This window comes from Anguilla anguilla, chromosome 3 (genome assembly GCF_013347855.1).
Source record: "Anguilla anguilla isolate fAngAng1 chromosome 3, fAngAng1.pri, whole genome shotgun sequence".
Lineage (NCBI taxonomy): Eukaryota > Metazoa > Chordata > Actinopteri > Anguilliformes > Anguillidae > Anguilla > Anguilla anguilla.
Genome location: NC_049203.1, coordinates 70,073,697 through 70,086,993, shown reverse-complemented (window position 1 = coordinate 70,086,993; position 13,297 = coordinate 70,073,697). Strand labels below are relative to the sequence as shown.

Sequence of the window (13,297 nt, the reverse complement as noted above, 5' to 3'; positions counted from 1 at the left end):
CCCCCCCCCCCCCCCGCCCCCCAGAACTGCTGGCAGGGTAGAGGCTTGTTCATGTGATGAGCTGCTTTTTGCAGCCTGTGATTGGCCCATTCTTCACCCATGTGACTGTTGGTTAGCCAGTTTTTAACGTGCACCCCCGCGTGCCCCCCCTGCAGGGTCCCAAGGCCGTGCTCACACTCGCTGATGCTCTCTCTCTCTCTCTCTCTCTCTCTCTCTCTCTGTTCATCACGTGGAGGTGTGTGTTTCTGTGGGACGGAGGGCAGGCTGCACCTCTGTGTGCCTGTGTGTCATTTTCACAATGAAAAAGGCACCTTCTTCCCAGCCCACTCAAACCCGCTTTCACCGTACCTGTCCGGCTCTGCACTGTCAGGAGAGTGGGGAAGGAGAGAGTGAGGGAGAGGGAGAGAGATAGGAGAGTGAGGAAGGAGAGAGGGAGAGAGGGAGAGAGATAGGAGAGTGGGGAAGGAGAGAGATATGAGAGTGGGGAAGGAGAGAGTGAGAGAGGGAGAGAGATAGGAGAGTGGGGAAGGAGAGAGATATGAGAGTGGGGAAGGAGAGAGAGGGTGAGATGTTTACCCTGCAGACCCGTGTGCGATGGATGGGAGGGTTGATCTCGGTGCGGTTGGCACAGGGCTGTGCTTTCTGCAGCTGAGTGTGTGATGTGAGCGCGCTCTCACTGCCAAATTCTGCTCTGATGGGGGTGCAGATATGACAGCCAGCCCCTCGGGGGGGGGGGGGGGGCCTTATCTCTGACACGCACCCCCTCCCCCGCTGTAGCGCGCGGTACTCCGCCTCAGATGTAGAATGAAGTTTGTCGTGTCTTTTACAAGCCAGCCAGGCGGCGATCTATTTCACTCACCGCAGAACAGAGCTCTGCCTCGCTGCTGGCGTGTGCGTGTGCGTGTGTGTGTGTGTGTGCATGTGAGGGAGCATGCTCCAGTATGTCTGTGTGTGCGTGTGTGACAGAGTGTGTGTGTGTGTGCGTGTGTGTGTGTGATAGACGCAATGGAGGGTGGAGTTGTGTTTGCCCACCTGGGGGGTATGCATCTATTAGGAGTTCCCTACCTCTCCCATCCACACACCCACATGCCCACACATCCACACGCCCACACACCCACATGCCCACACATCCACACACCCACACATCCACACGCCCACACATCCACATGCCCACACACCCACATGCCCACACATCCACCACCCCACACATCCACACGCCCACACATCCACACGCCCACACATCCACATGCCCACACATCCACACACCCACACATCCACACGCCCACACATCCACATGCCCACACATCCACCACCCCCACACATCCACCACCCCCACACATCCACATGCCCACACATCCACACGCCCACACATCCACACACCCACACATCCACACGCCCACACATCCACATGCCCACACACCCACATGCCCACACATCCACCACCCCCACACATCCACATGCCCACACACCCACACGCCCACACATCCACACACCCACACATCCACATGCCCACACACCCACATGCCCACACATCCACACACCCACACACCTTAAGCAGTGACTGGGGGGTTAAAGACAGAAGCCCTGAGAGAAGGTTCTGCTGTGAAATTTTGCCAATGCTATGACTTGAACAGAAAAATGTACACATACAGATGCATATGCTGGCATATGCTGATACGTACACATTCATATGGAAATATGTCCTCACTAGCACTGCACCCACACAAACGCTCACTCACACACACACTCACTCAAACACACACACACACACACACACACTCACTCACACACACACACACACACACACACACACACAATCTATTTAACAAAACTACTCGCTCGTGCCTTGAATGAATGGGCTGCAGTTCTGAAAAAGACTTGTTTTTTCATTAATTTGTTGAAGTCCTCTATTAAATGGAATGTGACTCATAATTACTGAGACATTAGAGGGTAAAAAAAACTGCTGAGACCCAAATTAAATCAGACAGGAATTTCTGGGAGTCGACATGAGAGCCACCTTGTGGTTGCCAGTGGTATTGCAACACAACAGAACAAAATGGCAAATATGTACCACTAGAGGGCGAAGCGATTGAAGCTTTCAAACAATACCTGTCCATCCTGTGTTTGTCGCATTTTCCGTTACAGTTTTCCCCTGAGAATAATTGGTAACCTAAATGTCTACTGCTTTATTTTTGAACAACTTCTGGTTTCTTTCTTTTTGCTCCAAGCAGTAGCTAGCAGTCGGCATCAGTATGACAGTGCAGCTGTCCTTTCCATCCTCACTCTGGGATTGCGGCTCGTAGACAGAGAGAGAAAGTGAGGGAGACTGCCTGGGGGTGGAAGGGGGAATTAGGGAGGGGCGGGGAGCGGGTCGTATGCCTGTGTGTTCTGAACACTGTGGTAGCCTGTAAGTGAGTGAAGCACAGAGGGTTTTGGATTTTGCCCTAGGGGTCTAGACGCTGATGTGGATAGATAAAGGGCTGACAAACATGCACGGAGCATTTCTGAGCCGCCAGTACAGCAGGCATTCCTACAGGCCCCCCCATCTTCACCCCCCCATGTGGTTCCAATACAAAGCCTCTGTTATCCACACAGTTACAAGATGGGGTCGCCAAGAAAGGAAGTATTAAATGTCTTCATGTGTAACACACCTCTGCTGTGTTGTGGTAAACGGTTTAAAGTGTGCCGTTCAGGGGTCCTACTGAAGGGCCGTCGGGGGAACAGTTTGGGACAATTCTTCCTTTCTGCATTTCAGCATGTCGCCACTAGATGGCGCAAGTCGTCTTTCCTCAGTCCCCGTTGCTTTGGCAGTTTAATTTATTTGTCTCATAAACGCTATTCAATTCCCTCTGTCCTGAGCACAGCAGTGCCTGTTAATGAGAATTTAATATCTTGTAAGAACTTAATGAATACATGCCATATATGGCCTTTTAGACACATCCACAGAACACTTTTTTTAAATTGCAACTTGAACAAGGGAAAAGATGAGATTGGGTCCTGTTGTTGTGATATTTCGGTATTCTGATGAGGAGAAAAAGAGGCTCAGTTGGATAAAGTAAAAAGTCAGTGAAGTGCTTTATGCTCGTGAATAAGCCAATAAGGAAGCAGATGCACTAATTTACCTCACTTCTTCAACCTGTCAGCCTCTGCCTCATGCATACATTTGCGCTCGACTAAATAAGTTCTGTAATGTAGCAGAACCTCTCTTCTCTGTCATAGTTCGACACAATTGTAGCTTTAATTTCTGTTTTTTTTTAATAGCATGCTACTGTTACGCAGATGAGGAACAGGAACTGCAATAGGCTGCGTTAGCAGGTTATGGTTAGCGGGCGTGTACAGCGTGTTAGCGGTTTATTGTTAGCGGGCGTGTAGAGGCTATGTTAGCGGGTTATGGTTAGCGGGCGTGTTAGCGGGTTATGGTTAGCGCCCGTGTAGAGGCTTTGTTAGCTGGTTGTGGTTAGCGGGTGTGTAAAGGCTGCGTTAGCGGGGACTCCCCGTTGCGTGAGCAGCACTGACGGCAGGCCGGTCCCTCTCTCTGCAGGAGGTGAAGAGCAAGTCGAAGGTTTGCGCCAACGTGTTCTGCGGGGCGGGACGGGAGTGCGCCGTGACCGAGAAGGGGGAGCCCACCTGCCTGTGCATCGAGGTGAGTGTGTGTGTGTGTGTGCATGAGAGTGAGTGTGTGTGTGTGTGAGTGTGAGTGTGTGTATTGGTGTGTGTGTGTGTATGTGAGTGTGAGTGTATGTGTGTACGTGTGTGTATGAGTGTGTATGTGTGTGTGTGTATTTGTGTGTGTGTGTGTGTGTGTATGTGCGTGTGTGTGTGTGTGTGCATGAGAGTGTGTGTGTGTGCATGAGAGTGAGTGTGTGTGTGTGTGAGTGTGAGTGTGTGTATTGGTGTGTGTGTGTGTATGTGAGTGTGAGTGTATGTGTGTACGTGTGTGTATGAGTGTGTATGTGTGTGTGTGTATTTGTGTGTGTGTGTGTGTGTGTATGTGCGTGTGTGCGTGAGTGTGTGTGTGAGTGCGTGAGTGTGAGTGTGTGTGTGTAAGTGTGTAAGTGTGTAAGTGTGTGTATTAGTGTGTGTGTGTGTGTAAGTGTGCGCAATGCAAGCTGTGCTCTCTCTCTCTCTCTCTTCAGCAATGTAAGCCACACAAGCGCTCGGTGTGCGGCAGCAATGGGAAGACGTACCGTAACCACTGCGAGCTGCACCGCGACGCCTGCCTCACCGGCCTCAAGATCCAGGTGGCGCACGACGGCCACTGCGAGGGTGGGTACGGGAACCCCCGGAACGCAGGGACGCCCCGAAACACTGTGTGACCCCAAAATACGGCATGACGCCAAAACATGGGGTGACCCCAAAATACGGCAGTCTCAACTTAAAGCAATGTGTAATGGAATGTTTCCCCCCACTTTTAATGTTTTTTTGATAGTTATCTGACATTCCTCTCTCGGGAATTCCAGTAAATAAAATTTACTGTTAAGTACAATTTAAGTAAGTGCATTTACATACATGTGTAATTTCTCATTTGTATTTGAATGAGCACTGCACCATACTAGACATCTGAGAAGACTATCAATCCGTTTTACAGTTTCCTGGTTACACATCTGAGTCTAAACTTTTCTTTTTTTTCTTTTCTGTTCCAGAGAAGAAAGCCGAGAAAGCGGTTGCCAGCCCAAGTAAGTGCCTGTTAGAGCGGAGTTACTGAACCAAGTTCCCTGCTAGCTAACGTGCTGCCATTAGCGCACGCTCTGCAGTCTCCTCTAGCTAACGGGCTGCCGTTAGCACACGCTCTGCTGTCTCCTCTAGCTAACGGGCTGCCGTTAGCGCACGCTCTGCAGTCTCCTCTAGCTAACGGGCTGCCGTTAGCACACGCTCTGCTGTCTCCTCTAGCTAACGGGCTGCCGTTAGGACACGCTCTGCTGTCTCCTCTAGCTAACGGGCTGCTGTTAGCGCACGCTCTGCTGTCTCCTCTAGCTAATGGGCTGCCGTTAGCACACGCTCTGCTGTCTCCTCTAGCTAACGGGCTGCTGTTAGCGCACGCTCTGCTGTCTCCTCTAGCTAACGGGCTGCCGTTAGTGCACGCTCTGCTGTCTCCTCTAGCTAACGGGCTGCTGTTAGCGCACGCTCTGCTGTGTCCTCTAGCTAACGGACTGCCGTTAGCGCATGCTCTGCTGTCTCCTCTAGCTAACGCTGCCATTAGCGCATGCTCTGCTGTCTCCTCTAGCTAACGGGCTGCCGTTAGCACACGCTCTGCTGTCTCCTCTAGCTAACGGGCTGCCGTTAGCACACGCTCTGCTGTCTCCTGTAGCTAACGGGCTGCCGTTAGCACACGCTCTGCTGTCTCCTCTAGCTAACGGGCTGCCGTTAGCGCACGCTCTGTTGTCTCCTGTAGCTAACGGGCTGCCGTTAGCGCACACCCTGCTGTCTCCTCTAGCTAATGGACAGTGGATGCAGTGCTCTGTGCAGTTCAGCTGTATAACCCCCCTCCCCCTCTCTGCGCAGTTGTGTGTTACCTGGGCGACCGTAACGAGCTGCGCAGTCGGGTGATCGAGTGGCTGCAGGCTGAGGTCGTGCCCGACGGCTGGTTTTCCAAGGGCTCCAACTTCTCCGACATCCTGCTGAAGTACTTCAAGGTGGGTGTGGCAAAGGGGCGGGGCTCTAGGGGACAGAGCAGTGGGGCCTGTCGCTCCGCAGGGCTGGGATTATTGAGCTAAAGCAAGTTTTCAGACGTAGCGTATGTTTATCATTGGCCTAAACAGTTTTCGTGTGAGGATATCTAAAGACTTACAGAAGTTTCTGTCAGAGCTTGATTCAGGACATCAGGAGTCTCCATACCTCTCCTTCTGTCCTCTTTCTCCCCCCTCCCCCCCCCCCCCTCTCTCTCTCTCTCTCTCTCAGGATAGCTCAGTGGTATTTTAGTGTTGTCGGGGCCGTCATATGGACTGTGGGGAGTGTGCACTCTGCACTGGAAGATGCAGATAATGGCGTCTCTGCCAGACCTGTTGGTTGTGAACGTCTGAACTGTTGATTAGAATTTCAGTGGCAGGTGACAGACAGCGTGCACCCTCCCCCCCCCCCCCCCCATCCTCTCTGGTTTCGCCATGGCAACCCTGTACCCCCAGGGCAGCAGGATGCTGTGCTAATTTCACCACGCAGAGGGGGGCTTCGTCTCTCTCTGAATCCTCAAAGAGGCCTTCGGGGGGGTCGGGTTATTTATGGGACCGCTGTCTCAGGCATGGCCAAGACGGGGGCCGCAAGTGCTTTTAATCACCCGCCGCCCCCCTCCCTCAGAGGGGGCCCCCTGCCTGCTCTCTGTCACTGGCCAGAGCTTCTTAAAGGGCCAGCGCGCGCGGAATGCTCGCCAGCCGTGTTCCGCGGACGGTGGCTGGCCACAGAAGCAAGGCCATCGCGGTTTGAAACGCTCTGACCTGTGCGTGGAGCAGCTGTGTGGAGCAGCCATGCTGGTCCCTCCCAGCAGGTGCTCTCCAAAGAGTGCTCACTGCAGAGCTTTAGTGCTTAGCGAACTCTCGCGTTCTCCTGTATGTTAAGGTTTAGAGTTCTCTTGTGTGTTAAGGTTTAGAGTTCTCTTGTGTGTTAAGGTTTAGCGCTCTCCTGTATGTTAAGGTTCAGCGCTCTCCTGCATGTTAAGGTTTAGCGCTCTCCTGTATGTTAAGGTTTAGCACTCTCCTGTGTGTTAAGGTTTAGAGTTCTCCTGTATGTTAAGGTTTAGCACTCTCCTGTGTGTTAAGGTTTAGAGTTCTCCTGTAGGTTAAGGTTCAGCGCTCTCCTGTGTGTTAAGGTTTAGAGTTCTCCTGTAGGTTAAGGTTCAGCGCTCTCCTGTATGTTAAGGTTTAGGGCTCTCCTGTATGTTAAGGTTTAGCGCTCTCCTGTGTGTTAAGGTTTAGCGTTCTCCTGCGTGTTAAGGTTCAGCGTTCTCCTGTGTGTTAAGGTTTAGCGCTCTCCTGTGTGTTAAGGTTTAGCGCTCTCCTGTATGTTAAGGTTTAGGGCTCTCCTGTATGTTAAGGTTTAGCGCTCTCCTGTGTGTTAAGGTTTAGCGTTCTCCTGCGTGTTAAGGTTCAGCGTTCTCCTGTGTGTTAAGGTTCAGCGTTCTCCTGCATGTTAAGGTTTAGCACTCTCCTGTGTGTTAAGGTTTAGCACTCTCCTGTGTGTTAAGGTTCAGCGCTCTCCTGTGTGTTAAGGTTCAGCGTTCTCCTGTATGTTAAGGTTCAGCGCTGTCCTGTATGTTAAGGTTTAGTGCTCTCCTGCGTGTTAAGGTTTTGCGCTCTCCTGTGTGTTAAGGTTTTGCGCTCTCCTGTATGTTAAGGTTTAGTGCTCTCCTGCGTGTTAAGGTTTAGCGCTCTCCTGCGTGTTGAGGTTTTGCGCTCTCCTGTATGTTAAGGTTTAGTGCTCTCCTGCGTGTTAAGGTTCAGCGCTCTCCTGTGTGTTAAGGTTCAGCGCTCTCCTGTATGTTAAGGTTTAGCGCTCTCCTGTATGTTAAGGTTTAGCACTCTCCTGTGTGTTAAGGTTTAGCACTCTCCTGTGTGTTAAGGTTTAGGACTCTCCTGTATGTTAAGGTTTAGCGCTCTCCTGTATGTTAAGGTTTAGCACTCTCCTGTGTGTTAAGGTTTAGCACTCTCCTGTGTGTTAAGGTTTAGCGCTCTCCTGTGTGTTAAGGTTCAGCGCTCTCCTGTATGTTAAGGTTCAGCGCTCTCCTGTGTGTTAAGGTTCAGCGCTCTCCTGTATGTTAAGGTTTAGCGCTCTCCTGTGTGTTAAGGTTCAGCGTTCTCCTGTATGTTAAGGTTCAGCGCTCTCCTGTATGTTAAGGTTCAGCGCTCTCCTGTGTGTTAAGGTTTAGCGCTCTCCTGTGTGTTAAGGTTCAGCACTCTCCTGTGTGTTAAGGTTCAGCACTCTCCTGTGTGTTAAGGTTTAGCGCTCTCTTAGCGAGCCCTCGCGCTCTCCTGCACCTTCATGTGCCCAAGCTCTTATCGCAGGGTTGACCTTACACAGGTTAATGAGTAGCCAAGCTTTACAGTATGGACCAGGCCAGCTCTCAGCCTGGTTACTTCTGTATATCACTCCGTCAGCTCTCACAGGCAAACGATAGGTTTGATATATGATTTATTAGTTAATATTTATTAGGTTTATTAGAGATTACACGTGTGCAGCAGATGTGGGTGAAAGGTGAGCATTAACACCGAAACAAGAGGAGTGAACAACTTGGCCTTTCACCGAGTAGCAGTACTTCAGTATTAACTCACAAACTGTGGCTGCACTTAGCATTTCTAGTTTGACATTGATCTCCTGTGAGGAGCCTGGATAGACGGGTCTGCTGCAGATTGCCAGTGCCACCGGCAGGTCTGAACCCTGATTGGACCCCCTGTATTTGGGTGAAAGGTTGCTGGGTTCATATCCGTCTCTGGCGCTGTGTGGCGCCTTGGAGCGCAGGCCGGCAGGAGCAGAAAGAGCTGTCGGTCACGCCCTGGGGGAGGGACTTTGGGTGTGAAACGTTATCCCCGTGACCACGTTCCCCGTCTTAAATCACACCGCGCCGCTGCTGGGTGTAACGGTCTGAGCGCGCACGAGTACCACCTGTCAGCGAAACCCGAGCGCTAAAACGCGCTGACAGAAAGCCGGCCAGCCAGGAATTAAAACAGTCAGAATGCCCGTCGCCAAGCAACCGCTGCCGCATTCAAACCTTCCGGCTGTGTGCTGTGGAAGAGGCAGTTACAGACCTCTCGATGGGAGGTTCTTTTTCTCTTTTTCCTCCCTCCTTCCCTCCTCTGTCCTCTTTGTTTTCCCCTGTCTTTGTTGAGCCCGGGTCAGGAGGAGAAGCGCCCGCCACCTTGTGGGTTTTTAAGATTCTCCACAGTGCCCCCGGCGGAACGCTGCTGCACTTCCTTCTTCTTTTTTATTTTTTTAAACATGATGTCCAAAGACACACAGGTTAGGTTAACTGGAGAGTCTAAATTGCCCCTAGATACGAGTGTGTGAGTCAATGGTGTATGTGTGTGCCCTGCGATGGACTGGCAAACTATGTTTTCAGAATGTATTCCCGCCTCTCTCCCAATGTATGCTGGGATAGGCACCAGCACCCCCCGTGACCCTGACCAGGATAAGCGGGTATAGGTAATTACATAGGTAATAAGTCTGTGCCATGAGTTACTCAAACAGATGCCCCCCTCCCCCTGTTCACCTGGCTCCTCCCCCGAAGGCACGCCGTTCCCCTGAGCTCAAAATGGCTGCCCTGTGTTCCCTCACGCCGTTCCCCTGAGCTCAAAATGGCTGCCCTGTGTTCCATCACGTCACGCCGTTCCCCTGAGCTCAAAATGGCTGCCCTGTGTTCCCTCACGCCGTTGCCCTGAGCTCAAAATGGCTGCCCTGTTTTCCCGCAGAATTACGATAACGGAGACTCTCAGCTGGACTCTGCCGAGTTCCTCAAGTTCATCCAGCACAACGAGACGGCCGTCAACATCAGCTCCTTCACCGACGAGGAGAGCAACCGCCTGCTCAGGTGAGCGCTCGCTGCTGATCCGGTCCAGCCTGGGCCAGAACTGGTCTAACCTGGTCCAACCTGGTCTAACCTGGTCCAACCTGGTCTAACCTGGTCCAACCCAGGCCAACCTGGTCCAACCCAGGCTGACCCAGACCATCCTGCTCCAATCTGGTCCAACATAGTCTTGGTTCCGCCCCCCGTCCCTCTGATGTTGAGTGGTTTTGAAAAGGTTCGGTTATGAAAAGGTTCGGTTATGGAAAAGGTTCGGTTATGAAAAGGTTCGGTTATGAAAGACGCCAGCCTGCTTTCCCTGTCCTTCCTCGCCTCTGGCTATTTTTGTCTGAGAATATTTCTGGATGTGCATGAGACTGGACCTTAGAGTCGTCTGACCTGTATCAGATACTGCTGCCTCTTTCCCTCCTCCCCTCTCTCTCTCTCACTCTTTCACTCTCTTTCTCATTTTTTCACTTATACTCATGTCATGAAATTGTTACCAATGGAAATGTGAAAAACGACATCAACAATTACAGACGAAACAATTACTGAATACTATAAACTATGTATGTGTAACAGTAGTGATTCCACACCGTCTCTCTCTCTCTCTCTCTCTCTGTTTCAATTTCAAGGTGCTTTATTAGCATGACATGCACTGTATTGCCAAAGCAAGAGTTACAAAGAACAACAGTAATAACAAAAAAATAAAGAAATTAGTCAACTCTACAACCTGTAAACTAATATACACATATTTATACGCACATACACCGCAAGCAACACATACACACGCTGCCATATTAGTGCCATAGATTATATGCCATCTCTCTCTGGGACAGGACACAGGGCTGGGGATTGTAGGGGCTCAGAGCCTGTTTTGTGTGGAGTCTGCGCGCTCCGTGTTTATGGGTCGGTGTCTGAGATCATCTGCGGTCAGTGCTTGTTGCTACTCCCCCTAACCAGTCAGGACAAAAGAAGTGTTATGACAGCTGCTTTGCAGAGGGTTCTGGGCATGGTAGGTCCCTGGGCTGGCAGAGGTGGTGCCTGCGCACTCTGACAGGGCAACCTTTCATTTCCGATCGTTCAGATTAGCATTTACACATATACAGGCACGTATTTATGTGAACTCATCACAGATACAAAAAACTGACAGAGAAAAACTCAAGCATAACTGCTTAAACCAGGGCTGCCCAACCCTGTTCCTGCAGATCTACAATCCTGTAGACTTTCACTTCAACCCTAACAAAGCGCACCTCATTAAACAGCTAGAGCAGGGCTGCCCAGTCCTGTTCCTGGAGATCTATCATCCTGTAGGCGAATTGGGGTTGAAATGAAAACCTAAAGGACGGTGAATTTCTAGAAACAGGGTTTGGCAGCCCTGGCTTAAAGTATCGGCATGTATAAAGGGCAAATAAGAACACAGGGCAGAGCAGCAGTGTGGTAAAGATGTGGCAGAAGATGAGAGACTTGTGGATGCTAAGGGCTGATTCTCAGGCTGCCCCATGGGGTCGTGACTGTGCACTGTGGTTGTACTCCAGGAGCCTGTGTGTGGACGCCCTCATCGAGCTCTCCGATGAGAACGCCGACTGGAAGCTGAGCTTCGACGAGTTCCTCAACTGCCTGAAGCCCGGCTTCAGTCCCCCAGAGAAGAGTAAGGCCCTGTTTACACATATCCCATAATCCCCCAGAGAAGAGTAAGGCCCTGTTTACACATATCCCATAATCCCCCAGAGGAGAGTAAGGCCCTGTTTACACATATCCCATAATCCCCCAGAGAAGAGTAAGGCCCTGTTTACACACACTGTATCCCATAATCCCCCAGAGAAGAGTAAGGCCCTGTTTACACATATCCCATAATCCCCCAGAGAAGAGTAAGGCCCTGTTTACACATATCCCATAATCCCCCAGAGAAGAGTAAGGCCCTGTTTACACATATCCCATAATCCCCCAGAGAAGAGCAAGGCCCTGTTTACACATATCCCATAATCCCCCAGAGAAGAGTAAGGCCCTGTTTACACATATCCCATAATCCCACAGAGAAGAGTAAGGCCCTGTTCACACTCATATCCCACAGTCCCCCAGAGAAGAGTAAGGCCCTGTTTACACATATCCCATAATCCCCCAGAGAAGAGTAAGGCCCTGTTTACACATATCCCATAATCCCCCAGAGTAAAGCCCTGTTTACGCTCATATCCCACAATCCCCCAGAGAAGAGTAAGGCCCTGTTTACACATATCCCATAATCCCCCAGAGAAGAGTAAGGCTCTGTTTACACTCATATCCCACAGTCCCCCAGAGAAGAGTAAGGCCCTGTTTACACATATCCCACAATCCCCCAGAGAAGAGTAAGGCCCTGTTTACACATATCCCATAATCCCCCAGAGAAGAGTAAGGCTCTGTTTACACACACTGTATCGCATAATCCCCCAGAGAAGAATAAGGCCCTGTTTACACATATCCCATAATCCCCCAGAGAAGAGTAAGGCCCTGTTTACACATATCCCATAATCCCCCAGAGAAGAGTAAGGCCCTGTTTACGCTCATATCCCACAATCCCCCAGAGTAAGGCCCTGTTTACGCTCATATCCCACAATCCCCCAGAGAAGAGTAAGGCCCTGTTTACACATATCCCATAATCCCCCAGAGAAGAGTAAGGCTCTGTTTACACACACTGTATCCCATAATCCCCCAGAGAAGAGTAAGGCCCTGTTTACGCTCATATCCCACAATCCCCCAGAGAAGAGTAAGGCCCTGTTTACACATATCCCACAATCCCCCAGAGAAGAGTAAGGCCCTGTTTACGCTCGTATCCCACAACCCCCCAGAGAAAGGCCCTGTTTATGCTCATATCCCACAATCCCCCAGAGTACGGCCATTTTTACTCATATCCAGTACAGATGACAAATCATGTTTCTGGGAATTTTGGGATGTGATATTTACGAACATGTGTTCAGCAAGGAGAACACTTCCTAAACATCGTTTTCCTGATGTGACATGTATTATGGGATGTTTAAACGCTGCTGTTGACCCAGTATGATTGTAGCAGGATCTGACCTGAAAAACATGACCTATGTAGGTCTATATCTGCCACAATGCTGTGGTTTTCAGAATGCATATTTGTGCGTACCCAGCATGCATCACTCTTCCTGCTTCCTCTGCAGAGTGTGCGCTGGAGGACGAGACGTACGAGGATGGGGCGGAGACTCAGGTGGAGTGCAACCGCTGCGTCTGCGCCTGCGGCAACTGGGTGTGCACCGCCATGACCTGCGAAGGTGAGATAGCGCCCCCTCTGTCTCTGTACCGCCATGACCTGCGAAGGTGAGATAGCGCCCCCTCTGTCTCTGTACCGCCATGACCTGCGAAGGTGAGATAGCGCCCCCTCTGTCTCTGTACCGCCATAGCCTGCAAAGGTGAGATAGCGCCCCCTCTGTCTCTGTACCGCCATGACCTGCGAAGGTGAGATGAGAGCCCTCTAGCGTCCTCTCTGTCTGCATAAGAAATTTTGCTATTTGTTGGATTCATGGGAGCAAGAAACTCACCATTGAGACTGGAAGGTGAAGATCTGAAGATCACCTTCCAGGGCCGACATATTTTCTGCTTTGTTTCAACTCAATCTCTTTGTCGTTCCCTCTTATCAATATGTCTGTGCCCCTATGTCTCTCTCTCTCTCTCTCTCAGGTAAGGACAGGCCGGTATTGGAGGAGACAGAGGGAGCTGATCAGGAGATGACTGAGGAGGAGTGGACCCGGCGTGTGGCCGAGCTCAACAAACACCAGGTCAGTGAATCGCTGGGGATCAAAGGTCACAGGCCAA

At 50.9% G+C, this 13,297-nt stretch overlaps 1 protein-coding gene across 1 annotated transcript in view; it reads left to right on the top strand.

The window, feature by feature from the left end:
* Window positions 1-13,297, top strand: part of fstl1b (follistatin-like 1b) — a 32,911-nt gene that overhangs the window by 16,377 nt on the left and 3,237 nt on the right. The window contains exons 3-10 of the mRNA XM_035410851.1: window positions 3,542-3,643; window positions 4,137-4,266; window positions 4,644-4,676; window positions 5,503-5,633; window positions 9,393-9,511; window positions 11,023-11,135; window positions 12,646-12,756; window positions 13,163-13,260. Coding sequence (XP_035266742.1) covers window positions 3,542-3,643; window positions 4,137-4,266; window positions 4,644-4,676; window positions 5,503-5,633; window positions 9,393-9,511; window positions 11,023-11,135; window positions 12,646-12,756; window positions 13,163-13,260 — 837 coding nt within the window. The remainder of the gene's footprint in view (window positions 1-3,541; window positions 3,644-4,136; window positions 4,267-4,643; window positions 4,677-5,502; window positions 5,634-9,392; window positions 9,512-11,022; window positions 11,136-12,645; window positions 12,757-13,162; window positions 13,261-13,297) is intronic.